The 27,884-nt window shown below is 51.5% G+C and overlaps 1 protein-coding gene across 7 annotated transcripts in view; it reads left to right on the top strand.

The window, feature by feature from the left end:
• The window catches only part of ZMIZ1 (zinc finger MIZ-type containing 1), a 237,203-nt gene extending 232,218 nt beyond the window's left edge, over positions 1-4,985 (top strand). For all 7 annotated transcript variants that reach the window (XM_058543098.1, XM_058543100.1, XM_058543101.1 and 4 more), the window contains one exon: positions 1,287-4,985. In XM_058543098.1, the coding sequence (XP_058399081.1) occupies positions 1,287-1,394 (108 nt within the window). In that variant the 3' untranslated portion in view covers positions 1,395-4,985. The remainder of the gene's footprint in view (positions 1-1,286) is intronic.
• The last annotated feature ends 22,899 nt before the right edge of the window (positions 4,986-27,884 follow it).

Here is a 27,884-nt window from a genome sequence, read left to right as displayed (position 1 = left end):
GCCCCTGCCCCCTCACCCCCTTGGCCACAGTCCTGCAGCCCAGCCCGGCCCCGCCTTCACCCCAAGTGCTCAGAGTCCTTCTGGGCCCAGGTCCTGGAGGCAGCACAGGAGGGTCCTTCCCCTTCTCTCCCCCTCACCCCACCCCTGCCCTCTCCCCCCACATTGAGCTTGCCATCTCCGTGTCTGCCACACTCTCTAGCCCAAGGCAGGGGAGGGGCTGGAGTGACAGGGTCCCTCTGTCTGTCTCACTGGTGTACGTCTGTCTTCAGTTTCTTGTCCGTGTGTCGCCCATTCCCTGTGCTTCTGCTTGCTCCATCGCTCACTCTGAGAAAGGCCCCTGTGTGGGTGAAGTAAGATCACGCCAGAGGGTCACTGAGGTGGACGTGGGCGGCTGAGATTCATGGGACTCCCACCTTGAGACCTGAATGGTCTGGAAGGTGGAGTGAGGGGGACGCTCTGAATGATGGGTGCTGGGCAGCTGGCCAGGGCTAGCCAGGAAGGGCACAGCACTTGCCTCTCCCATCCCACACCCCTGGGCTCTAGATTCCCAGAGAGGAAGGCTGCCCTGTCTTCAGCCACTGCTGGCCTTCACGTCCCAGCCCTGCTGTCACCCTCAGCCCCGCAGTGCTAGAGTCTCTGGGGAATGGGGTTTACTTAGCTGTGCGGCCATCTTGGATTCTTGCCCAGCTCTCCTCCCCAGACAAGGCCAGTGGGGGTGCTTTTAGGTTCATGAGGATCCCTCATGTGACAGAAAGACTCCAAAGACCTCACAGTAGAGGGTAGGGACAGTCTGCAGTCTCTGCTCAGGGGCCACAGGGAAGGGCGGAGCTGCTAGTCAGGCACAGTCTCACCAAGGAGCAGTGAGCTCTGGGGAGAGGTCCAGGGTGGTGGGAGCTATGGGGACCACCGGGCCTTATGTGCAAAGCCACATGGTTTCTGCTGGGAGGCCCGAGTGACCCACAGCTTCTCACGGCAGGGTCTCAGGGAGCCAGAGGAACACTGTGACCAAGAGGAAGCCCCTTGACCCGCTATGAGCTTTCCCAGCTGGTGGGCTGAGGACGCCTCTCTCCCAGGCTTGAAATAAGCATGAGTGTGCCCCAGACTGGCACAGTGGCCTGGGTGCATTGGGACAGCCAGCACTGTTAGTTTCCTCTGTTTGGGCCAGGACCCTGGGAGGCAGGTAGAGGGAAAATGAACAAGCCTGGGGGTGCCCCTGCATTCCTCACCCTGGGCCAGCCTGGCCCCTCAGCTGACACCTCATCTGGGCTTCTGTACTTCTTTTCCAGCTCCTTCCAGAACTCACAAATCCCGACGAGCTCCTCTCGTACCTGGACCCCCCCGACCTGCCGAGCAATAGTAACGATGACCTCCTCTCTCTCTTTGAGAACAACTGAAGCCCACCCCTCCGTCGGGGCCATCCCTCCCACTCTGCCTCCTTCCCAGTCTGTCCCACACACACTTTCCCGCTGGGAGCCCGTGCCCTCAGACCGCCCCTTCTGCGGCCTTCTCAGAGCGAGGGGGCGGGAGGGTGCACTGTGAAGGCTGTGTGGGTCTGGAGCCCACTCCCAGAGCAGGCCCCAGAGAAGACCCTCGCCATGGGGAGCCAGCCCCCTGAGAGGCACACGCTGACAACGGCTCCCTGGTCCCTCTGTGTGTGCTGATTCCAAAAGACCCTCCAGTGCCCCCAGGTTCTTCCAGTTTCTAAACTGTAACCCTGCCTCCCTGCTTCCTGGCCCAGAGCCTCCTTCAAGTGACTGTGAGCCTGAGAGAAGGCCCCCCCGAGACCCAGGCAGGCCCCGAGCCTTGGAGGAGCAGTGACGGTTAGCAGCAGTGAGAATGGCCCGCCCACCACCACCACCCACCACAGAAAAGCACAAACCTCTGGGAAAGAGAACTCTCTCAGGGGCCAAGGTTGTCACTTTGACCCCTGACCTCTAAGCCCAGATACCCTGTAAACACTCTCTCTCAGAGAGCAGAGAAAAAGGACAGGATTCTGGGTTTGAGAGAGGGTGTGCCATTCCTGCTTGGGCACGGGTGGGAAAGGGGGTCAGGGCCTCCTCAGAGCCAGGACAATGCAGCGGATGGCTCCGGGACCTTTGGACTGAGGCCAGGGCCCGGGATTGAGGGCCAGAGAGAGAGCCCAGCTGAAATTGTTGTGCCCTTAGTTGGGGGACAGGGGCTGCCGCCAGCCGGAGTCAAATGGGAACGGCAACTTAGAACTTTGCTCCAAGCCACCCCGTTTTTAAACACAACTTAAAGCTACGAAGTCATCTGGAGAAAAGGAATGTTGGACTTGGACAGCAAGCAAACCATTTCTCTCCATTTGTTCTGTTTCCTTCCTCCTGCTCCCTCACCTCCCCAAGACTGTTACGAGGGACACCCACTTCCCTCTGTCCCACCTCCCCTTTGTCCACCCAGATGGCAAGGTGGGATGGTGGGAAGGCAGGGGAGATGTGGGCTCAGGCGCGTGCGTGGGCTCAGCAGCAGGATCCCCGGGCATCGGTATCTCCTCCCCAGCAGGATCTCCCGCCCCCCTGTCCATCCGTCTCTATGCTCAAGGCTACTCCCTGCTCCAGCCCAGTCGGGCACCACATGTGCGGGGATGTACCGGAGAGCATCGTGTGGTCTTTGTGGCTGCCTCAGATGCTGCGCTTGGCTGGCAGCCTGTCCTTCCCTCTGTGTTTCTCTGCCCTCGAAAGCTCACCCCACACTCCTGCTCAGTCGAGCAGAAGCAGCCTCTGGTTTTCCCTCCACTGCTTGGCTCCATCCGGCCTGCTGTTCTCGGAGTCTCCTGGGTAGCTTGTGTGTCCCTTTTGTTTCAGGCTCGTCTGTGCTCCCCTAAGCCGCATGGCCTGTGATGCTGCTGGGCTGTCGGGTCACTTGGGTCACGTCTGTAAACTCGTTGCGCCCTTCCTGCTGCTGCCTGGGGCCTCTCCCGCTCTCCCGTCCACTGTCTGTGTTCTCAGTCTCCGTCTCCCTCTCTGTGGCGGGTGGTCCCCAGCACTCCTCTGGATTTGACCAGAACGGTGGCCCCAGCTGGTGACCTCAGCTGTTGACCTCCAGTCACCGTACCAGACGGCGGCACAAGGTTTTCCGTAGGACAGCTGCCATGGCCTCCCCCGCGCCCTGCTTTTTTCCTTTGTCCTGTTGTTGAGGTTTTTTGAAACAGCGTGGTGTTCAGTATGCAAATCAATTATTTTAAGAATTGCTTTTGTAAATATCTTTGTGAATATTTTAGTATTGTCTTTGATAATATTCAACATTTTCATGACCTGGTTATAGCCTTTGCTGGTGTTTTTAAAATACCTTGACTCAATGACAAAAACGGAGTCCTTTTTTTTAAAAAACAACAAACAAAAACAAAAAAACCAGGGCTATTTGTACAGATGAAGGGACGAAGAACATGGTGGCTGTACCGTGACTTAGAAGACCAGGCCGCCCACTGTTTAGAGCCATCCCCAGTCGGCTGGTAGGGACACAACAAAGCCAGGTAGCACGTGGCTGTCCTTGCCCAGTGGCCGATAGCCCCAGCAGGTGGCCACACTGTCGGGCCATCTGGGAATGTTCCGCCCAGACTGACTGACAGATGCCTTCCTTAGAAGTTCCTGCTTCCTGTCGTGCTATTTGTCCCAGAAAGGCCTGGGGTCCGTCTGGTTCTTACTGGGAGTTCCCACTCTGCTCGCTGACCTACCCCCAGCTTTCTGGTGCAGAGGGTCGACGTGCTCCCCGCAGCCTGGGCTCCAGGAGCCGTGGGCTCGGCACCGGAGGCAGGTTTCCTGGGTCCCCTCCCAAGCGAGCCTCCACCAGCAAGTTCGGCAAAGAGCTTTCCTGAACCGTGGTGCCTGAAGCCCGCGCTCTGGGGATGTACTCTTCCAGAGTGATTTTGGAGCCAGGCCAGGGGGTAAGGGAGGCATGAAGGCATCCAGGGCTGGGGCAAGCCCCAGCTGGTGACAGTTTCAGGTGACGACAGCCTCCCCGAGCAGGGGCGGTTCTGAACTCTGGGGAGATGCTTCCCTGATCCTTTCGGATGACTACTTGGAGCCATAAGTAACCTCAGCAAAAACGAGGCCTCAGCAAGCCACTTCTCCACGACAAGCATCCACCCAGGCCATAGACGTGTGTCTGCTGCCACTCCACCAGATGGATAGGGCGCCGCCGACAGGCGGGAAGGCCCAAGTACAGGCAATCTCCCCATCTTCTTGGTTTGAAGCTTTACCCAGGTATCATATTCCCTGTAGCCATTTTATTTTTTAAGAAACTTCTAACCCTTTGTTCCTAACGTAAGCCCTAACCCCCCCAGAGAGCTACACGTCTGCTCCCTCCGCCTGACCCATCCAGATAGGGCGACATCAGCAGCAGCGACTCAAGGGACGTGTGTACATATGTAAATGAGAAATAGAGACATGTTAACAGATGCATTCATTTTCCTTGGAATGTGTATTGTTTTTATTTTAAGGAACAAAACAAACAAAAAAAAGGCTTGAACTCCATCTTAACGTGGAAAAACTAGATCCTGTTTGTTAGCGTCTGTGAGGTTCCTCCACATTTGTCTCACTCATGTAAGATACTCTGACCCTGTGTGCAAAGGAGGTTTTGTTCTGTTTTGTTTTTATTTTACCTACATGTACTATTTAGCTTCAGTGTACTAGTCCTGCCACCTGTGTATTTTTAGGGTGCTATGGAAATAATGAAAAGAAACGGGGATTTCAGAGGAAAATTGTAACCAAATTCATACTTTGTATAATTTTTGATATCATGATCGCAGGTGATTCACACGTACCCATAAACACACCCACAGTGCAGCCTGAAGTAACTCCCACAGAAACTCATTGTCTTTGTACATGTATGTACAATGCAACCATTTCATACTTTAAACTGGTCAAAAAACTAATTGTGATTTCTAGTCTTGCAAAGCTGTATGTAGTTAGATGATGTGACAACCTCTAATATTTATCTAATAAATATGTATTCAGATGAAACCTGTATATTAGGTGTTCATGTGGTTATTTTGTATTTAAAGATCAAATTATTTGACTATTGCTAGACATTTCTATACTCTGTTGTAACACTGAGGTATCTCATTTGCCCATGTTAATTTTTTTCTAAATAAATTGACAAAAATGAAGGTTTGGCGAATTAGCTATTTTGTGAATGTCAAGGAGTGGTTTGGGTGTCTTTGTTTTTGTTTTTAAACCACCACCCCTGCCCAATCACCCTGCAAAAAAAAGAAACAACCAAGCAGTCAGGTGGTTCCAGTCCCCTGGAAGGGGACCTGGGACCTGGGGCAGGTGAGAGTGTTCAGAGCCCAGCGCCCCAGCCTCCTTCTGGAGGGACCCTGGTCTCCAGCAGGCCCTGCTCCTGGCGGTGGGACAGACAGGTGGGGAGAGGGGGCCTAAACAAGGTATGGGGTGCTGGGGCCTCGGGCCACGTGTGACTCAGGGAGGGTGGGCGATGCTGGCGGTGTCTAATAGCAAGCCCCTCGTGGATTTTCTCCATTTAAGGAATAGGAACCTATTCGTGTTAAGCCCCAGAAGGTGCCGTCCCAGGCATTCTGGAATGAAGAACTGGACACAGCTAGTTCTTCACAGAGCCTGGAGCATTGACTCAGCCTCTCTTCCTGGTGCCTGTCTCTCTCACTGTCTCTGGCCACCCCCCTGCTCAGCACCCCTGCCCTGCCCCCCTCTAAGGGAACCTTGGGTTTTCTCTTCTCCATGACTGCACTTTACATGGGGTTCTATTGCTACGACCCCTACCCAGGCCACAGTTCTAACTGTCCTTCCAGCCTCAGCACTGGCACAAACTGCCCTTCCTGTGTCTCCTACGGGAGTTTAGGGAAGCCAATCTGATTCTCAGAGCCCAGCAGCCAATCGCTGCCCCTCCTCCACAAGCTCTGGCTTCCGGGCAACAGGAAGAAGGCTGCCCCGCCTTCCCTCCACAGGGACTGGGGGTGAGAGCAAAGTCCAAAGAAAGAAGTGGGGACTGGCAGGCACCACAAACTATACCCCTGGAGTGTGTGCGTGGGAGTGTGTGTCGGGAGGCATGCGGTCTCTGAGTGTGAGCACCGGTGTGTATGCAGGAGTGAGTCAGGATGATGGAGCGTGGTTGCAACAGAAATGCCTATGGGGAACTGGGTGCCTGGAAGTCCCCCGCCTCTGGGGCTTCTCCAGGGAGGCCAGTTTCTCTTTTTGGTGGGAGGTGGAAGGTGAGGGGGAGAAGGAAAATTCACGTTAAAAATGGAATTCTGGTCACTGCTAAACTGCGGGCACTGCCTTCTGCCAGCGTCCCCAGGGCAGGGGCGTTTTCTCTGAGAACAGACACTCCTCCGAGAGGAGGGGGAGATGGCACCAGCGAGAGCTTCAAAAAGGGGCCACCCCAGCCCCCCGCTGCCTTAGAGCAGCGCTTCTCCGTGACCCATCGACACATGGAATGACCCGGAAAATCAGTTTGGTGGGGTGTGACCAGCACTTTTTAATGAAATAAAATAGCAATGAGAATAAAGTAGCAAACACCAAGAGCACCCTGCAAAGTAGGGTGAGGATTGTACTGTGAAACTTTCATTGCAGTTGTGTGTATGCTTGTGTGTGTGTGTGTGTGCGCGCACCCATGTCTGCTGAATCATGATGTAAAATTAATTCTTATTTGCGGGTTGCGGTTAAAAACAAAGAGTTTGAAGGCTATTGCCTTAAGGACAGGAAGCGGGCAGGGGTGGGGAGGGAGAGGCAGAGCAGCATGCTCCCCTAACTTCACGATAAATAGCAAACCTCCCCGGCACTCTTGCTTGAGAGCCTGAAACCAGTGATGCAGCTAAATACTGCGGCTGCCTTGCAAGGCTGCGTGAAGACCCACCCGCCCCACCCCACTAACTCTTCCTGAGACCGATTACTTCCTTCTTGGGCCTAGAATGAGAAAAGTCCCTAAAATGAGAAAAAAGTCCGCCGGAAAAGCCCAGGGGAGGGCCTGGTTCAGGGCAGCTTGGAGCTCAGCCTGCCCACCATTCCCCTCTGCTCTCCCTACTGCCCTCCCTCCACACACCTAGAGCCACACATCACATCCTCTAGCCTATGGATCATCTTGGGTTTCTGTTCTTCCCAAACTACTTCGCAAAGCCCCCATCCTGAATTCAATGACTGTCGCACATAACGCCATAGGGTGCTCTTGGGGAAAGTCATTCGGCCCTGCAGGTCAATGCCAGAACAGATCAGGGTCTCCAGACTCACTGAGACCTGAGGGTATGGTCTCCCCACCCATCTACCCATTTCCCTGGTCTTCTGCTGCAGGCTTCTGCTTAACCACGCACACCTCACTCTAAGCAAGCTACTCAGTCATCACATAGATCCCCTACTAACTGCCCCCTACCTCAATCCCCCCCAGCCTTATCTTCTTCCGCCCAGGCCCAGAGGATGTGGTGTCCCTGCCCCAGTCAGCCAGCCCCTGACACCATCACCTCCTTCTCTTCTGGAAGTGACTTCAGCCCTTTTCTTGTACCCTCCCCTTCTCCACCTCCCCAGGTCTGGAGCTTTGGGCTCTGGTTGTGAGGTCTAACAGGCTGTATCCCTACCCTTTGCTGTCCAGCCTCGCTCTGCTCCTTCTCATGCAGACTTCTCAGTCGAGGAAACTACTCATGCTCACTGTCTTTCCTTGATCACCCATCACCCTCAACGCCCTGTGGCCTATGTCTCCGAAGTTCTCTGAAACTTCTCTTGCAAGCTCACCTATGACTTCTTGGTTGCTAAAGTCCATGCTGCTTTTGGAGACTGGACCTCACAGCTGCATTTGACAGTTGCCATTTCTTCCTTGAAACTCTTCTCTTGGATTCCATGACAACCCCCGCTTTTGGGTCTGCGGTTCTCCTGGAGTCCCACTGACCATGCCTCCTTTGTCATCTTCACAGGTTCCTGTAGTAACTAGGTACTATGGAGCTCTGTCAAGCTCTCCTTTACCAGCTGGCACCTATCATTCCACTGCTAAGGGTATTGGCTGCCAGCAGCTCACAATTTCTCTTCACCAGAGAACTGCCCTCAGGAGACAGGGACCTCCTTGCGTGGAAGGGTACCCACTCCCACTCCACACACACACCCCTGCCAGGAGGCGCACAGCCAAAGACTGCGTGCTAAAAGCAATCAAAGGACAAGCTCTTTGCCGCAGTGTGGCTAGTGTTCCAGAATCTTCCCTGTGGATCAGGTTAGGTCTAGACTTTATCTGAGGCCACATGCTTGCTCTACTCTTTCCCCTTCCCTCTTCTGCCTCATTCCCTCCCTTATAAGTTTCTCCTGAGAGCACTCCCTCAATAAATCACAGGAATCTGAAGGCCTGTCTCAGGCTCTGCTCCTAGGGAACCAGACCTAAGACAGCAGGTGGCAGGAGTGGGCCTGGGAGGCAGCCTTTGAGGATAGGATGCTGGAGGCCAATCACGGACCCGATGGGAATGAGGACCCATCACTAGTGATAGTCATGGGCTATCTGCGATGACTTTCACCTGTGGTGAACTGGGATGGCACACAGGTGAGGGGGCTGCGCCAGCTGGTGCAATGTCTCTGGCATTTGAGAGGTAGGAGGAAAGAATAGCTATTAAGACTATGGAATTGAGTGGCTATTGCTAAGTGTCACTGATTCTTTGAGAAAAAGAAATTACAGTCTCAGATCTCTTAATTGATGATTTAAAGCAAAATGTGAGTCAAGGAAACCTCTTGGCAGGAAGCATTGAAACACTTAACTTCTGTAGCTGGAGGGCAGACAGAGTGAAGATCAGGTGAAGACTTCATTGTAAGAGCAGCAGAACTGCAGAAAGGGCAGATCTTCTATACCAAAAGCAGGCTGCTAGCAGGGAAGGAGTGAGATCCCAAGACTTGAGATGGGGATGGTGGCGCAAACACCTCCCCCTTGGCAAATATCTATTGCAACATGGAGCGTTTTTTATAACCAGCTGACAGAGAAGAAAATTCCAGAGCTTGCTTCACAGATGAGGCAACTTGGTAGGTGGGTGCAAGCCACAAGGAGACTGAGCCTGCACTAGCCCCCCTCAAGGGGCTGAAAGACTGTGGTGAGAGGGAAACCTGCCAATAGGCAGAGATTTGGGTAATGCCTGGTCATCTACTTTTCACGGAGAGAGAAGTAACCTGAGGAAAGGTTATACACATACTTGTGGATAGTGGCAAATGGCTTAGTTAGTTGGTCAGAGGCCTAAAAGAGCAAGATTGGACTATTCGAGCAGGGAGGACTAGGAGAGGCATGTGGATAGACCTATGGGAGTGGGCAGAGTGTGGGGATCCACGCAGCACATTGTAACGTACACCAGAGAACGTCCACTGCAGAAGAGGCCCTAAACAACCTAGTCGGCAGGGTGACTCAGCCAGTGGATGTCAGCCAGTCTCTGTCCTCACCCCTCGCCCTCTATCTAGTGTTTGTACAATATGCGCTCATGAACAGAGTATCATGGAGACAGTGATAAATTTACGCATGAGCCCAACAGCCGGGGCTCCCTCTCACCAAGGCTGATCAAGCTACTGTCACTGCTGAACGTCCAGTGTCATCAACAGAGACCAAAACTGAGCCCCTGACACAATAACATCCCAGGAGGAGACCAACCAGCCACTTGACGGCAAGTTTATTATGTAAGAACTCTTCTATCATGAGAAGGATGGTGATTTCACCCTGACCAGGATTGATACATACTCTAGGTATGGGTTTGCCTCTCCTTCCTATGGAGCCTTAGGCCGCCACCACTATCTGAGAGCTCACAGAGTGTCTGATTCACTGACATCCGGATCTCATACAACATCACTGCAGACCAAGAGATCCCAGTTACAGAAAAGGCAGTGTGGCAGTGCGTACCCGATTACAGGTTCCACCGTCCTACTACATGTTGCACCATGCAAAAGCTGCAGACCTGATACATGGTGGAATGGCTTCTTAAAGACACAGCTGAGGTACCAGCTTGAAGATGACACCCTCTGAGGATGGGATGCTATCCTTCAAGTTGCATTATACATCCCAAACCAACGACCACTCTATGTCTATCAACAGGCAAATGGAATAAACTTAATGTGAGAAACAAGTGGACCTGAGCAGTGCAAGGGGTGAACTGTAGCAGACAATGTGGTACTCTGTCAAAATCCATTCTGCTGGGCTGAAGCATCCATCCCTCAGCTGTTTTTAGTGTTGGCTCTTAACAGTTCACAGCCCCCTTTCTCTAGAGCATGGCCTGAGGTGACAAGAGCTTCCTCATCTGGGAAGTTAGCCCATAAACAATGACTGGCACAGAGTATAAAATGCTGGCCCTCTTCCCCAAGGGAAGACTACTGTGTGGTGTGGTTTACACTCCAAAGCCCTTGCTCTGTGAAAAAGCCAAGGGTAGCCCCACCCTGCTTCCCTCTCCATCTTCCAAGTTGTTTCTGAATAGCAATCCCTCAATAAGTCAACTTCACAAGAATCCTCATCTCAGGCTCTGCTTCTGGAGACCCCCACCTAAGACAGCAGCTCTTTGTTCTTGTGGTCTCTAAATGTTAGTCTTGCACCCTTTTCTCAGTCTGCAGTTTCTCCCTGTGCAGCTCAATCCCTCCTATGACCTTAAGAACCAAGTTTCAATGACTTGACTCTGTAAATATCTCTTTAAACTGATGTCTTCTCTCCATCTCTAATGCTGTTACCATAATTCAAGAGCACCATCAGTTCTCCGCTGGACAACTTCACAGCTTCCTAACTTGTCTCTTTGCCTCCGTCTTGTTCTCTTCAGATCCATTGTGATAGAGACTTCTGTCATCCAGTCATATTTGATTCTCCTAATCTTCCAGGCACTTGGGAGTATTATACCTCCCCACCCCTTACAGGTGGACCCATGTGAAGAGTTCTGGAAAATTGGTTGTGAGCCCAGACAAAGCATGTCACTTCTAGGCCAAAGCCTTTAATTGCCATTGTGAGGATCTCCAGCATGCCCTCCCCCTGCTGTGTCACAGGAGGCTATATATTACAAATGGGGCAACTGCAGGATGGTGGACCCCTGTCAGTCTGGGTCCTTGAGTGACTTGTGGAGCTGAGCCTCCCACTGATCTATGTTGGAAACGTAGCTTGAATAAAAAATGAAAATATTATATTAAACCAGTGACACTGAGGGTTAATTTGTTACTGCAGCAAAACCTAGCCTATTCTGAGTAGTACATCCATCCTCACATGACTAGCTACAGGGGATCGTAACTGCCATTTACTGAACATTTACTACATGTCTATACTATACTAACTGCTTTACTTGCTTAATTTTATTTATTCATTACAACAAAACCACAAGGCAGATGCCATTTTATAGAGGAGAGAAGTAAGGAACAGACAGGTTAACTCATTTACTGAAAGAAGAGGTTCCAAACCCGAATGCCTACAGTACCAGACAGGGAAAGATAATCAGTGAAAAGAGCCAACTGTAAGATATAATTTGCAGGCAAATTAAATACACAGAAATAGTCTTCATTCTCGTTAAGACATATGCTTTCTCCCATTTTTCCCAAAAGACATCACCCTCTTGCTTTATTGTTTGTTTTGATAAGAGACATGGTCTATTAGTTTTCTATTGCTGCTGGAAACAATTACCACAAACTTAGCAGTGTAAAACAACACAGACTTATTCTCTTACATTTCTGAAGGCCAGAAGTCCAAAATGGGTCTCACTAGGCTGGAAATCAAGGCGTCAGCAGTGCTGTGTTCCTTTCTGGAGACACTTTCTGGAGCAGTGGTATGGTCCTCTCTGTGTTCATTTCAGGAGAATCCATTTTCTTGCCTTTTCCAGCTTCCAGAGGCTGCCCACACTCCTTGGCTCATGGCCCCTTCTTCCATCTTCAAAGCCAGCAATGGCCAATCAAGTCTTTCTCACATCCCATCCCTCGGACACTGACTCATCTGTCTCCCTCTTCCACATTTAAGGACTCTTATGACTACATTGGACCCACCAGGATAATCCAGGATCATCTCCCCATCTCAAGGTCAGCTGATTAGCAAACTTAATTCCATCTGCAACTTTAATTTCCCTTGCCATGCCATAACATGTTCACAGGTTCCAGGGATTAGGACGTGGACATCTTTGGGAGACCATCATTCTGCCTAGTACACATGGATACAGAGATGATTTTTCTACTGGAAGAAAACAATAGTGAAAGCGATGCTGACAGGCATTGATGCCAGGGCATCAGTTTGGGGTAGGTAGTTGGGAGAGGTAGAGATTGTGGACAACTAGAGAGCACTGGCTGTCACCACAGGACATCTGCTTCTCTAGGTGTTTGTTGCCAGGTGAGAATGCTGACCTAGTTGTTGCTGCATCTTCTAATTTTATAGGAGAACCTGGAAATGTAGGATTTTTTTAAAAAACTCTTTTTAAAAAGTAAACCAACATTTTCACTGACACCATGTGGCCCAACTAAAGCCCCAATGTGGGCTGCATATGGCTTAAGGGCCCCCAGTCCCTGACCTCTGACCCAGGGCCACATGCTGTTTTAAGCAGGAGGACTGAGATGCAAGCTCAGACCTGCGGGACTCCAGAGGGCAAAGCTTGGCCACCATATTTCACACCTCTAGATCAGCTGGAGAGAGCCATCCCTGCTTAAAGCTCTTCAGAGGGACCTATGGTCTGCACATCCCAAGACTGGTCCCATCTCCCACCCTGCCAGCCCTGAACTTTACTCTCTCTTTAACCACCATTACACACCACCCTGTTTCTCCCTTCCATGTCTTTGCCCATGACTGCCCCCCATCCCGGAATGCCACACTAGACTGTGCGGAGTGCCTGCCCACTCTTACCCTCCTTCCCTGGAAACTGCCACTTGCCTCTGCTGAAGGACGGCCATGTTTGGCCCATACGACCAAACCCCCCTTGCCCTCACCCAGCTAGACCAGGATGGACACATGACCCAAAAGATTAGCTGGCCAGCTGACCAATCATATTACCTCCCTCACTCAAGAATTTGGCCTGAGACACAAAGACTGCAGGATGGCTGCCTGTGGCCCTGGTTGGGCTGGAAGCCTGACCTCCTGTCTGAACTGTTCCTGCTCCTAGAGGCTTTCTGTTGTTAGGCTCCATCTTTGCCTGGGATTTATTCCTTCTCCTCCATACTGCCTGACTTTCTTGTTCCTTCTTATGAATTTTCTGATATCAAAAGTTAAGTCTTCTGACCCTCATCACTAGAGAAAAAGGAGATGTCTAGCATTTAACTAGAAGGATGCCTGTTACAATGGGAATACATGTCAAACCAAGATAAGATCCCAACTTCAGTGGGCTTGAGAGACTCTGAGGTCCCATGGTGGCCCTCTCTCCCTATTACTATTGCCCACTGTCCAGGACCGAGTGTCATCCCTGAGAGGCAAGAAAGATCACCCCAGCCAGAGTGCTGCTGGTGAGGTGACACATAGACCCACACAGCCCTGCCCTTGGCAGCTCCCCAGACTCTATCTTTGGGTCAGTGTTGTAGTCTGACCCCTCAAGTGGCTCCTGGCTCCTGGAGTGGACATTTAATGTCCTGCCTGCCCAGCACCCCTTGCTTCTTCTGGGCAAAATACTAGCTTCTTTCTGGGAATCACTCTGCTCCTCTCTGATATGTGAGCTGGGCTACGCTGCTGAAATAGATAAACACTGAACTATCAGTGGCTTAATCCAATGTTCATGTCACAGCTCAATGTGGGTGTTCCTCCTTGGGCACCATCTGTGTGGTCACTCATGAACTCAGGTTCTTCTCATCTTGTAGCTCTGCCCTCCTCTAGATCCTGGAGTTCTCTGCATTTGGCTGGCAGATAAGGAAAGACAAAGGGTGCCATAGAGAGAGGGAGTTTGTGGGCCAGGCCCACATTCTGTTGACTGGAGCTCAACAACATGGCTACACCTAACTGCAAAGGTAGGAGGGAAGGAGTTTAGAGAGAAGGCAAAGATCTAGGGAAATGTAGTCTAACTATGTTAGATCTGAAGAGCGAATCCTAGGGAAGGATTCTGATTGGTTTAGTTGGGTTCTGGGTTCTCTCCCTGGACCAGTCATTGTGGACTGAGAGGCAGGGTTGTGTCAGTTCTCACGGATTTGATGAATACTTAGCCAGTATATCAGTTAACTTTTGATGCATAACAAACAGCTATTTGTTATTAATGGCTTAAAACAGCTATTTACTTTTGCCCATGAGTCTGTGGGTTGAGTGAGCAGGTCTGCTGATCTGGGCCAGGCTCATCCAGTCTCAGTTGGCTCACTCGTGTGTCTGCAGTCAGTGGACGGGTTGGTTTAGGACGGCCTCACTCATGTGTTTGGTAGTTGGCTTGCAGTCAACTGGGGTGATGGGGTAACTAGGCCATATGTCTCTCATCACCCACCAGGCTAGCCTAGGCTTGTTCAAACGGTGGTGGCAGGTTCTGAGAGATAAAAAGGAAGTGCACAAGGCTTCTTAAAGCTCAGAATTGATACAATATCACTTCTACCTCTGTTTGTCAAAACAAGTCCCAAGGCCAGTCCAGATTCAACGCATAGGGAAATAGACTCCACTTCTTGATGAGGAAAGCTTCAATGTCACATGGCAAAGAGGTGCACGTAGAGGAAGGAAATTGCAGGGTAGACAGTTGCAATCCACCACAGCCAGTTTCTGCTACATGGTTCCATGGGAGCTGACACAATCCTACTTTCCAGTCGACAACGACTGGTCTGGGGGTGGGCCCAGAACCCAGCTGGACGAATCAGAATCCTCCCCTACGATTTTCCAGTCTGGCGCAAGGAGGGAGAAACCCTTTCCTCTGGCCGTGAAGCTGAGAGGATGTGAGCTTGGAAGTAGCTGGTTATCATGTCGCAAGGAGGCCTGCAGCACAAGACCATGAGGCTGCCAGGCAGAGAACAGCAGAGAAGAGTGGCAGAGAGAAAGAGGCAGGTAGCACAGAGACCCTGGTTCTGGTATTTCCCAGGCACACTCATGTTTCCCTCAGCTATATGAGCCAGTGAGTCTCCTTTTCTCTAAGCTAATTTGAATTGTGTCTTTGCCAGGCACTGCTTTAGCCACTGAAGAAACAATCTGACAAATGCAGCCCCTTATTTTTGTTGGCCTAAGCCTAAGTAAGGTACAATTGCTGTACTGATGGGGGCAGGATAATTCATGAAAGGGCCATGAGAGAGACATGGACTTGGGCAGGGCTGCTGCCAGCCATCCCCTCTCCCAGCTCTGCTATCCTACCCCAAGAAGGAGGGTGAGTTTCCTGGGTCCACAGAAGGAAGGACTTGGGGACCTGGAAACTCCAGGGTCCAACTGGATGGAGTCTCAGAGCCTGGGATCACAGCAACCATCCCAGGGCTGATGATCACAGTGTCCAGCATCCAAGGCTTTTTTGAGTTCATGCACCCAGAGTGCATGCTCAGAAAATTCCATCTTCCTGCACAAAGCGAGACTATTAGTGTATGTGTCTGTCCAGGAGATTTGGGTGTCGGTAACAGAAACTCACTCTGATTACCATAAGGGAAGAAAAAAGGCATTTGTTGGTAGGATATGGGTGAGTTGAGAGGCTGGGAGGGAAGAATAGAAAATGAGCTGATAACAGACAGGAGCACAGCTCAACACAGGCTTGGGAGCAGAATCTAATAGCCTTATCAGGCATAGCTATAGAAAAAAATGAATGAATTCCCATTTTTTTCCTGTCCTGGTATCACATTCTCCTAGAGAGCATCTAATTGGTTAAGCTGAGGTCACAGGCAAAACTGTCCCCCACTCCCACCCCGACAGACCTCTGAGGAAGAGTCTGGTGGAGGGGCCTCAGGGATGCCTTTGATTTACAATAGGGGCCAGTAAACCACAAGTCTGGGGACCAAATCCACCCAGGCTCATTTTTAGGGCCTATAAGCTAAGAATGGTTTTCGTATTTTTAAAGATTTTATTTATTTATTTTTCCCCCCAAATCCCCAGTAGATAGTTGCATGTCATAGCTGCACATCCCTCCAGTTGCTGCATGTGGGACACAGCCCCAGCATGGCCGGAGAAGCGGCGCGTCAGTGCGGGCCCGGGATCCGAACCCGGGCCGCCAGCAGGGGAGCGCGCGCACACAACAGCTAAGCCACGGGGCCGGCCCAAGTTTTCGTATTTTTAAGTGATTACATTTTAAATGTTTATATAACTACTGTACCTACATCATAGCCTCAATTTTGCCTCTTGGCCCACAAAACATAAAATATTTATTATGTGGCCCTTTAAGAAAAAGTGTGCAGACTTACAGCTTACACAGTAGGGCTCAGGCACTTGGATTCATTGCTCCACAAAGACAGAAGATGTAGGGGGAGGAAGATTTCCTCCAAAGCAAGTTGGAGTGTTGTTAGGAAGGAGAACTGTGGGAGGCCAGACATGACAAAGGTCTGAGGTGGGGTATATCTGTCTGTCTTAAAACTGAGATGTCTCACCCTAGTTTGCGGTCTAGGAATAAACCTAGGAATTAAAGTGAAGTGGTTTGGACAGGATGCCCGTGATTGTCAAGTTAACAGAACAGATGTGATGCAGTGCAATTCAGAGTGGGGGGCAGTGAGAGCTCTCTAAACATCAAGAAATATCAAGGTTACTGTAGGGAAAAAGGTCAAGTCTATGTAAGATGCAGAAATATGGGTGCTTCCTGTGGATCTGGGAGCCTTCCACCACCATGTAAGGAGTTCAGCTATCTGAAGCCACAGTGTGGAAAGACCACATGGAGAGAGAGATGCCCACAGAGCCGCAGCTGCTCCAGCCCCGCCTGTCTGAGTCTTTTCAGCCGGAGCACCAGACATAGGAGTGAGGAAGCCTTCAAGACGACCCCAGCCCAGCCACCATCTGGCTGAGGTCGCAGGACACCCTGAAGGAGAACTGCATAGCTGGGTCCAGTTAGCCCTCAGATCCGTGAGCAGAATCAGCGATTGATACTGACCGAAGCTGCTGTTCTGGGCTAGCTCGTCATGCAGCCACAGGCCACCAAACCATCTGCGTGAAGGGAATTCATCTCTGCCATGTAGGAGGTGCTGGATTTGTAGTTATTTTAGGAGAGCACAGCTCAGAGAATGTGGGATGGGGGTAAACCCTCACCATCCTCCCCACACATCACCCCTGGGACCAGTCCAAACAGGACCCCTGGGCTCCGTAGGAGCGCAAGGACTCCTGAGTTTCGTCACGGCTTTGGGGAAAGATGGGATGTCCCAGGAGAAGGGGGAAAAGAGAGAGAATATGGGGAAAGTGGCAGAAGGTGCCATGGAAAGCTTTCTAGAGGCCTGGAGAGGGACCGTGCTCCTGTCTGTGGGGACACCACTCTGTGCCAGGCTGGACACAGTGCCTGATTCCTCTTCCTACCCCTGAAGTCTCTGAGACTTCCGAAGGCTCACCCTACCCCTTCAGCACCTTCACGCGGCTTGCACACTGAGGGCAGAGTCCGGTAAGGGACTGCAGTGATAGGCAGAGGAGAGGTATCTCCTGGGTCCAAAGAGGTGGCAGCTTCTCCTTCACTGTGGCCTCTGAGCTGAGCAGGGCACCTGCCTCCCAGTGGTGTGCAGATGGAGAAACAGGAGTATATCCCGCCAGCCTCTGTTCTCCAGGTGCAGGACAGGGCTGGAAGGAGACACCTTGTCCTGGGGTTCAACCCGGAGGGCCCAGGGCTTGGGGCCCAATGGAGGGAAGAGCCCCAGGAACCAGTGGGTCTGTGGGTGTAATGGGAGTTCCCTCCCCTCCTGCCACAGCAGGAAAAACAGGGACAGGGACAGAACCCCAGGCAGGCGATCCCACTAGCCCTCGGGGACCTGACCCCAGGCAACCAAAGAGAATGACGGGCTGAGAGGCTGAGAGGCCCAAGGATACAGGTTACAGCGAGGTCTCAAATACCCCACACTGCCTACCAAAGACCCAGCCCCGCCCCTGCTGCTGCCAGAACAGACCAGAAGGAACAAGTACAAAGAGGAGCCAAGTGTCTGTGGGGCTTTGAAGGAGATGTCACCATGAAGGGTGATTTGAGCCACCATCACCACGTGAGCATTAATCACACCATTAAGGAGGCGTGCCTGCAGGTACCTCTGCTGAGGCTTCCCTTGTAAACTGCATACCTCCTGGGAGAGGAAGCCCGGAGGACCACTTCATGCTCAGGCGTTTGTGACTCACCTGAGCCAGGCTGAGGGTGGGGAAGGAGGCTCAGGAGACACACTGCTGCTCCTTGACAATCCCGCCATGTGCTGCCCCAGTCTGAGTGATGGAAATGCCCACAGATAGTGACACACAGCACCAGCCCCTGGGCCATGGTCCTGGCTGGGCCTGGAATCACTTCCTGAAATGGAGACACCAATCCTCAGCCTTCAGAGCTGGCCAGGCCACAAGGAGCCGGCCCAGGGCAGAAAGGAAGAAGCCAGCTTCCTGTCGAAGTTCTACAGCTGTGTGACCTCATGCAACCTGGCCATTCTCCTCTCGGGGCTTCAGTTACCCTATCTAAGCAGTGGGCATCCTGCCTTCTCATCTCCTTTTCAGAACTCCCCACCTGCTGAACAGGGGAGGTGAGCAGGCAGAGGAGACCAGGGCTGTGCAAACATTCTATAAGCAAGCTGTGGAGGGAGGTGAACATCAAGGAGGCATCGTCCTTGATCTAGTCCTGGATCCCTACCCCATAGAGTCCCTGGCCTTGTGGGAGAGGCAGACCCACCATCAACTTATGAAAGTCCAGAGGGGTTAGTGTTGAAACAGAACTAGAGGAGGCCAGCAGGGCAGGGGCTGGGGCACAAGGCTTCATGTTTACTAAGTGCTCAGTATGTGACTTCCTGCAGACAGTCACATAAGCGCCATGAGGGATGCCATCTGCTTTGTTTGCTGCTGTACCTCCAGTGCCTAGAATAGAGCCTAGCATGTAGCAGACGCCTAATAATTACCTGTTGAATGAATGAATGAATGAACAAACGAGGGGTAAGAGAAGGCTGTCAGGGAAGTTGGACCATAAAGAATGAGTCAGAATGATGTCAAACGACAATTAGGAAGAAGAAACAGTATGTGCAAACACTCAAAGGCATGCCGGCATATAGCCCTTCTGGAAATGGCAGAATTTCCGCTGTGCCTGCAAAAGAGGGAGATGCTGTCGATGAAGCTGGGTCTGAGAATCTGGGTCTTCACCTTGAGGACACTGGGGAGCTACAGGGGGTCGCTGGCTAATTAAACGTGATGGGATTTTTAAAACAGCTTTATGGAGATGCAATTCATAGACCATACAATCCACCCACTTAAAGTGTACAATCCCATGGTTTTTAGTATATTCACAGAGTTGTGAATCACCACAATCAATTTTTAGAACATTTTCATTACTCCAAAAAAAATCCCATGCCCATTAGCTATCATCCTTCAACCCTCCCATCCCCTCAGCCCTAGGTAAGCATTAATCTACTTTCTGTCTTTATAGATCTGCCAATTCTGGACATTTCACATAAATGGAATCATACAACATGTGGTCATTTGTGACTGACCTCTTCCATTTAGCATAATGTTTTTAAAGTTCATCTGTGTTGGAGCATATATTGGTACTTGGTTTCTTTTTCTTGCTGAACAATATTCCATTGTATGGATTTACCACATTTTGTTTATCCTTTCATCAGTTGATGGACATTTGGGTTGTTTAGATGTGGTTTCTAAAAAGATCCTCTGATGGCTAAAATTAACAAGACTGACCATATCAAATGTTGGTGTGGATGTGGAGCAACTGGAATTCTCAAACATTACTGATAAACAGTTTGCAATGGCACAACACTTTGGAAAAGTTTGGCAATTTCTGATAAAGATAAACACGTATCTATTATATACTCCAGCAATTCAATTTGTAGGTATTTCCTCAATAGATATGACAATATATGTCCACACAAAAACTTACAGCATTTTTCGTAATAGTAAAAAAACTGGAAACAGCCTGGCTGTCCATTAACAGGAGAATGGATAAACAAAGTGAGTTATGTTCGTAAAACGAACTATTATCCAAGTCACAAAAGATGAATGAGGGTGAAAAACATTATGTTGGGTGAAAGAAGCCAGACATAAAGGAATATGTATATAATTACTATGAAATTCCATTTTATGTGAATTCATCTGTGGGGGTAGAAGTCAGAACAGAAGTTGTTCTGGGTGTGGGGTGGGTGATGTGAAGAGGGTACAAGGGAACATTCCAGGGTGACGGAAATGTTCTACACCTTGATTGGCGTGTTGTTTGCACAGGGATATACATTTGTCAAAACTCTTCAAACTCTACTCTTAAGATCTGTGCATTTTATTGAGTGTAAATTATACTTGAATAAAGTCGGGGTAAGGGGAGCACCTCTTGGAAGCACTGAGGAAGTCTGACTGAGGGGATGGGGCTGGAGCACATGGAGGGGTCTCTTGAAGCCTCTAAGGTGAGGGGCTGTGGCCTGGACCTAGGGCAGGGGCTGCAGAATGGGAAGGAAAGATGGACCAGAGAGACGCTAAGGAGGTGGAGAGGGCAGGATGGAGAGGGCAGTCCTGATTGACAGGAGTGGGGGCAGTGGGGAAATAGAGGAGGCAAGTATGACTCATGGGGTCCTCTCTCAGCACCTGTGATGGGTCAGCACTCAGCCCATTCCTGCTCCATCCCAGAAGCTTCCTGCCCGGGCTGCTCCACTTCTGGTTGTGTAGAGCATCCTGCCCTGACTGGAGCCTTGACAGCTGTCACCTGTATCATGATCTTGTGATGCTCCCTGACTCATGGGAGAAGCAGCCTAGATGACTTCAGCTCCATGAGGTCAACAGAGAGGAGCCCTCGGGCTTTCCAGATGTGCCTGCTGTGCTGTGAGGAGGAGGGTGTGGGCCTGGCAATCCACCTTGGCTCACGGGTGGTTTGGAGCACCAAGGGAATCGTGAGAACCTCCAGCAAAAACCACCTGGGAGGTATAGCCCAACCTCCCATGTAACAGAGGAGAGGACCAAGCCCCAAGAGGGCAGGGGAGTAGCTCAAGGCCTGCCTTTCTCCCACCTCCTCCCACACAATTCTGATTTCACCAGGGTGGACAGCTGCTGGTATAGCGGCCAAACAGACCTTTCCATTACCCTACCCCTCAGAATCCAGCCCAGGGGGCGGGGAGGCGGGGAAGCCCCAGGCTCCCGGCTCCCTCTGTGTGCCTCAGCAGGTGAGGTGTGTGGTGGTCTGGGGCAAAGCTGGCGGGAAAGTCCCAGTTGCATGTTACCCTGTCATCATCTACCCCCTCCTCCTTGGACTCCCCTCAGGAGCATCCTCTCCCAGTCATCTGATCCAGCCCCTTGCCTCAGGCAAGGACTCAGCCTCTTCTCAGAAAATTCCTCTGAGATGTTTTATACTGAATCCTGAGAACTGTGCATCTTTGAAGGGCCACGAGTGTGCTCCCTCTGGGGTTCCTCCCTTTACCCAACTTCTAGGCCGGTGCATTTAATTCTTCCAGAACAAAGGAAACTTGGATGTATTTTCAAAAATGTTTTATTGAGGCATACCATAAAAATATAATGACTGCACACATCATCAGTGTAGAATTTGATGAATTTTGCACACATATCCACCACCTGGATCAAGACGTAGAGCATTTCCAGAACTCTAGAAGGCTCTGCATATCCCCTTTCTGCCAACCCCACCCCCAAAAGTAACCACTATTCTGACTTTTCTAACCATAGATTGGTTTTACCTACTCTTGTACTTCCTATAGATGGAATCATACAGTGTACACTCGGGCTTTTTTTTTGCTCAATATAATATCAGTGAGATTCGCCCATATTATTGTATGTATCAGTAGTTGGTTCTCTTTTATGGCTGAGTGGTATTCCACAGTATGGATGTACCACAATGTCTGTATCTATTTTACTGTTAACGGGCATTTCAGTGGTTTCCAGTTTGAGGCTGTTATGAACATTCACATAAAGTATTTGTGCAGATGTGCATACTCATTTCTCTTGCATATATGTCTAGGAGTGGAATTTCTGGGTCACAGGCAAGCATATTTATTAGCTTTAGTAGATAACTGCCAAACAGTTTTCTAAAGTGATTGTATTAATTTGCACTCCCACTGACAACGGATGAAAGTGCCAGCCCCACCACATCCTTCCAACCCTTTTTAATTCTAGCCATTCTCATGGCTGCATAATGGTATCCCACTGGGACGTTCATTGGCTTTCCCCTGATGACTGATGACGCTGTGTGTCTTTTCACACGCTATGGCTCATCTGGATACCCCTTTTGTTGTGAAATGCCTGTTCAAGTCTTTTTACCATTGCTTATTGGGCTGCTTGCCTTTTTGTGTTGATTTCTAGGCATTCTTTATATGTACTGGATATGAACTTTTGTCATATATATGTAATGAATATCTTCGCCCTATTTCATTTTCTTAATGTCTTTTGATGAACAGAAGTTACTAATGTTAATGAAGTCTAAGTTATCCATCTTTTCTCTTATGCTGTGTGCCTTTTGCATCCTCTGTAAGAAATCTTTGACAAGCCTAGGTTTTGTGCTGGTAAGCGTCATGCCAGCTTCCATTCTGGCCTCCTTCCAGTGCAGGATTCAGTCAGTTGCTACTCACCAAGCCCCGTCTGTGAAGTCAGCTGTTTATCAGTTTGCCCACCCACCTATCCATCCACCCACAAACTCACCCCCATCCATCCTTTGCCACCATCCACACATCCATCCATTCATCTACCCATTGATCTGTCTAGTATTTACCACCATCACCACGGCTGAGTGACGACAGGTAGCAAGAAACTAAAATGGTGGCAGAGTTACAGAGATGAACAAGACCCCCAAGGAATGTATGATCTGGTGGGAAAAATACAACATACACAAAATCCTTGACAGATTTCTATCTATCCTCATGTTGTCCTGAAATCTGTAGCTTTCATTCATTACTCTCTGAAACTTCTATTCATTTGTCCTTGTTCTATGACATGCCTTCCAATATTTACAGATAGTCCGGTTCCCACAGACCTGAGCTGCAAATAGCAAAGGTGATTCTCACCTCCTTAATTTTAGATACTTGGCCTTTATTGATGTGGCCTGAGATGGTCTGCAACCCTGGCCCTCCATTAGCTTAAATCCTGCTTGCGACCAGCCTGTACTGAAAAATGTCCCCAGTAGGGAGGAAACCTCTCCCAGGGCGGACTGGCCAGCAGCAGAGGTTTGAAGGCTGTCTCTATGGGACCAGCCAGCTGGCAGCCCAATCTGGCAGCAGAGGTGGGCAGTGGGTTGGAGCAGGAGTTTCAGTAGTCTGGTGGAGCTGGCCAAGAAGGAAATGGGGGCTGGGGGGAGGGGGGCACAAGCTGCCATGCAGAAGGGTGGTCTCCTTCCTGGCTGAAGGAGGTGGATTCTAGTGCTCTACTGCTGAGTCTCAGATCAAGCTGGGGCCTGGGGCTTGTGGTGAGGCCTGGCGCCAGCAGTGGGGAAGGGAAAGACCCTGTACCCCTTCTGGGGGGCCCTCACCTGGTCTCCAGCAAGCAACTTGGCGAATGCACCTCAGGTCTCCAGCCACAGCCTCTGCCTGCCTTCCTCCCCTGACCTCTTCCTAGGGACAGTGGCTCAAAACCAAGAAAAACAATGAAGAGCCTCTGGCCTTGGCCCTGACTAGCCAGACCCTGGTCACTCCTCTGTGATCTGACCGCCCAGAATCCCTGACAGGCCTGGCTGCCGTCCTGCCTGTACGCACCCGCCCTCTCGAGGACACTGGCCCTTTGTTGGAGGAGATGGCTTGTGGGGACAGCCCTGAGGAGGGGCTCAGCTAAGCAGGCTAGGCTGGCGCCAGGCGGGACCAGGGGGCCTCAGCAAACAAGGCCTCCTACACCATAGCCTGTGGGGCAGAGGCAGGACGGGGCGCTGAGCAGCAGTCCAACGGCAGTGCCTGATGGGCCTGGCGCAAGGATGAAGGACAGGAGGGTGAGCAGGCCCCCAGGCCCCAGCCACATGGACCCTCACCAGACACACACACTCAGCCACTCAGATTCCCGCCTCTCCCTCCCCACCTCTCTGTCTGAGCCCTGCCCCTCACCGTGACCCTGCCAGGTCTGGCTCAGGGGACCACATCCACTCCTGCCAGGGGTGACTGTACCCGCCCCTCTGGGTCCCTCAACAGGTGCAGAGAGCCTGAGAGCGGCCCCTCTGCTCACTCTTCTCTCAGAGCTTAGGGGTGACAGACACCCCCTGACCCGAAGTCACCCCTCGTGGGCTCTGTAGCTGCACTGACTGAGAGGCAGGTCTGGGCTGAAAAGAGGATCCTTTCCACCCTTTCCCTCTGCCAGACACTACGCTAAGTGCCTTACCTGCAGCATCTCACTGGACTCCCACAGCACACTTCAGAGGACGTACAGATATGAGCAACGTAAAGCAACTTCCCCAAGGCTGCCCAGGTGATGGGGGAGCCCAGGTGTGAGCCCAGGCTGTCTGATTCCTGAGCCCGTGTCCCTAAATGGTTGGTGAGCAGCAGACAGTGTCAGGTGGGGGAGTGGAGGCAGTCATCTCAGAAATCTGCTCCTTATCCCATAGGAGATGAGAATTATCAGAGGATCTCACAGGGGAGAGATGTGTGTTTTAGAACCATCGCTCCCGACACAGTTGGGGCAGGAGGACCAGGGAGGAGGCTGTCTCGATAATCCAGGTTGCAGCCATGGAGGGCGCCCTGGGCTCACCTCACCCTGCAGCAGGGAGTGGAGGGAGCCGATATGGCCTTCAGGAGCCGAGGCCCAGCTCCTCCAGGCAGCCCCAGGCACAACCGTGCACAGTGGGGATACGCAGACCTGGCCTTCTGAGCCCCGTGGGACTCCTCTAACCACCACCTGTGCTCAGGAGCTCTCATGGGGTAGGCCCAGGCTTGGGCAGATCTGGGTGGAAGCCCGGGCGGTCTCTGCCCAGTCTTCTCCTCCCTCCTGTCTCTCACAGACATGACTGCCCCAGAAAACCTCTGTCTCAGCCTCTGCCTCTGGAGGGGTCAAGGGACCTTGGCCACAGCAGCGGTAGCAGGGAGGGTGAGGAGGGGCGGATTGGAAAGAAGCTGCATCTCAGTGCTACCGCACGAGCAGCGTAATCTCAGGGACCCCACTCAGCCTCCCGGTGCCCCAGGTTCCTCATCTGAAAGACGGAGCTAATAATCTTTTCCTTGTGGGGTTATTACGAGGACTCAAAGATTGAATGAATGTGAAGCCCTCAGCACCGGGCTTAGATTAATTAATGCACACAGGTACGAAGATATTAATGTTTGCTTCACTTGGAATGAATAATTTGATTTACTGTAAGCTTCCTGAGGGCAGGGACCAAGTCAGTCTTGCTCTCTAGCAAATGCACGAATCTAACACAAAGCTTGACACGTAGTGAGTGCTCCATCAAGGTTTATTAAGAGAATGGATGGATGGGAGTAAATTAGATGGGACAGGTCAGGGAGAGGGAGGAATCAAAGGTGACACACAGTGTGCAGCTGAGGTGCCTGGGTGGAGGGTGGTGCTGTTATCTGACATCTGGGAGGAGGCGGGTGGGGGGCGGGAGGGATAATGGGTCCCCGCTGGGCCATGGCCTCTGAAGATCCTGTAGATCCACAAGGGAGCTGCCCGACTAGGGCTCCTGTCAGCCCCGTCAGGTGTCCACCACACTCCCCACCAGGCATTCTGGTTAACTCTAGCTGCATAATAAACCATCCCAAAGCTAGTGGTGTGAAACTACAGCAATCGTTGATTATTATCATCCCTCATGGTTCTTAAGGCTGACTGGGCTTAGCGGGGCAGTTCTCACTCAGGGCTCTCAAGTGGTTGCATCAGATGGCAGCTGGGGCTGGAGTCCTCTCAAAGGCTCTCTCACGTACATGTCTGGCACTGGGGACCTCAGCAGGGCCTGTCAGCTGCAGTGCCTTCAAGTGGCCTCTGTGTGACCTGGCTTCCTTACAGCATGGCAACTGGGTATCAAGGGCAAGAGTCAAGGGCAGCTGTGTTGCTTTCACGGCCTAGCAGGAAGACACGCAGCCTTACTTCTGCCACGTTCTATTGGCTGGAAGTGAGACACTGAGGCCAGCCCATATTTAAGCGGAGAGGAATAAAACTCCACCTCCTGATGCCAGGAGTGGCAATGAAATTGTGGACATGTCTTAAAACCACCCCGGCAGGGAATCACTGGCAGCTCAGCGCCCCCAGACTCTAGGATGAGTCCTGTTTCTAATGGGGGCATTTTAGAAGCTCAAGGGACAACTGGCCTGGCCGAAGAGCTAAGCATCTGTGGCATGTAGTTGCGTCTTAATAGTAGCTGCTCTATGAGGAAGTGAGTGAATGCATAAGGGAGAAAAGGATGGAGAGTGGAACCCAGCCCTGCCCAACCTTGCACCCAGCTCTCACATTTGGACCATGCCTGGTATCCCAGCTGTCTGTGTCCTGTGTCCCAGCTCTGCTGGGCCATTTGGGCTACTAGGATGGAGAACTGCCTCTCTCTCCCTGGAATTTGGCCCTGTTCCCAGGCTCAGGCTTGGGGTTCTGCTGTCAGAAGCCCTGTTATGGATGACCATCACCTGCCAGTGGAGGCTCCAATTGAGTCTTCTCCAAGACCCTACCACAGGTCCATCAGGACCTCCACCCTGCAGGACTTCTCAGATCCAGCTGATGGTTTAGACTCTCACATCTCTGCCCATCCAGAGATGCTCAGCCTCGCTGGATTCCCTCCATCCCTGCCCCATGCTGAGGCCCCTCCCCTGTTATGCCTGGAAGAGTTGGAAGTCCTAAGCCCGGAGAAGTCTGGGATTGGGTGAGAGTGCAGACAGAGAAGAGACAGGGCAAAAGATACAGCCCTGGGAAATCCACACAAAAGGGATGGGCGAGTGAAGGGAGCACTGAGAAGGCAATGAGGAGAGGTGGTCGAGAGGTCAGTGGAAACTAGGATAGCCTAGTGTCTGGGAGAGCAATCTCTGATGAGGCTGTGTTGAAGGGCGCCAGTGGTTGCATGGTGGCCTGAGGAGCAGCCACAGCAAGGAGCCAGAGAAGCCTGTCTGGGGGGATACTATAGGTGGGTGGGGAGGGTAGACGCTGGAGGGCGGTGAGATGAGAGGTGAGGACGTGGAGAAGTTGTGCGCAGATAATTCAATTGCCTCTTAGAATCTGCCCACAAACCTTGCAGCCTGGAAACCTTGAACCCTCAAAAGGAGAGCCCCCAGGAAGCTTCTCCAGTTTGTAAAACATGGCCCAGAACATTCCAGGCTGGCGGGTGTTTCTCCAGAACAGGCACCAACAGAGGTCAAATTCCCTCTGTGCTCCTCTAATAACAGCCCGGGTCCTCAAGTCAGAGAAGCGTGCAAGGTTTCCAAGTCTTGAGAGGCCCCCTCACTGTGCCCCCTCATCATTGGATGGGGCCCCGGATGCTCTGAGAGGTTCCAGATTAGAAGTCTTTGATTTGTCCAAGTGAGCATCCACACGTGCCACGCACGATAGGGCTAGAGCAGCAAAGGAGACTGGGTGCCTCTCACCGACGAAATCACCAACTAATAACAGTACTGGAAATAAGGATAGCAGTAGCTACTACTCACTGAGTGCCTAGCGCGCCAGGCGAAGCACCTTCAGACATCATCTCCTAACAGCCCCCGAGGTTGAAAGCAGAGGTCTGTATGCATGCTTCATCTAGGTCTACGTGTGTCAAACTGAATCTAGGCATTGGGTTCCCAGCTGGAGTCGAGATGGGATTTGGCCATGTCGGGGGCTGTCTGGTGAACTGGTAGGCCTGGCCGATTGAAGGCCTCCTTGTAGGAGGCCGAGGAGCCTCCTGGGTGAGGACCGGGGGCCAGCTTGGTCCAGGAACAAATCTCCGTCATCAGAGGGAAGGACAATTCTGAACTCATTCTGGCATCTGTAAACGAGACTGGTTCCCCAGTGCTGCCTCCACCAGACTCATGACTGAGTCTTATAGGGGTCTGGGAGGCTGCAAGTACAAACGGTTTTAGCTGTTTGGC

Source organism: Diceros bicornis, chromosome 6, assembly GCF_020826845.1.
Source record: "Diceros bicornis minor isolate mBicDic1 chromosome 6, mDicBic1.mat.cur, whole genome shotgun sequence".
Lineage (NCBI taxonomy): Eukaryota > Metazoa > Chordata > Mammalia > Perissodactyla > Rhinocerotidae > Diceros > Diceros bicornis.
This window is presented reverse-complemented; position numbering and strand designations above follow the sequence as displayed.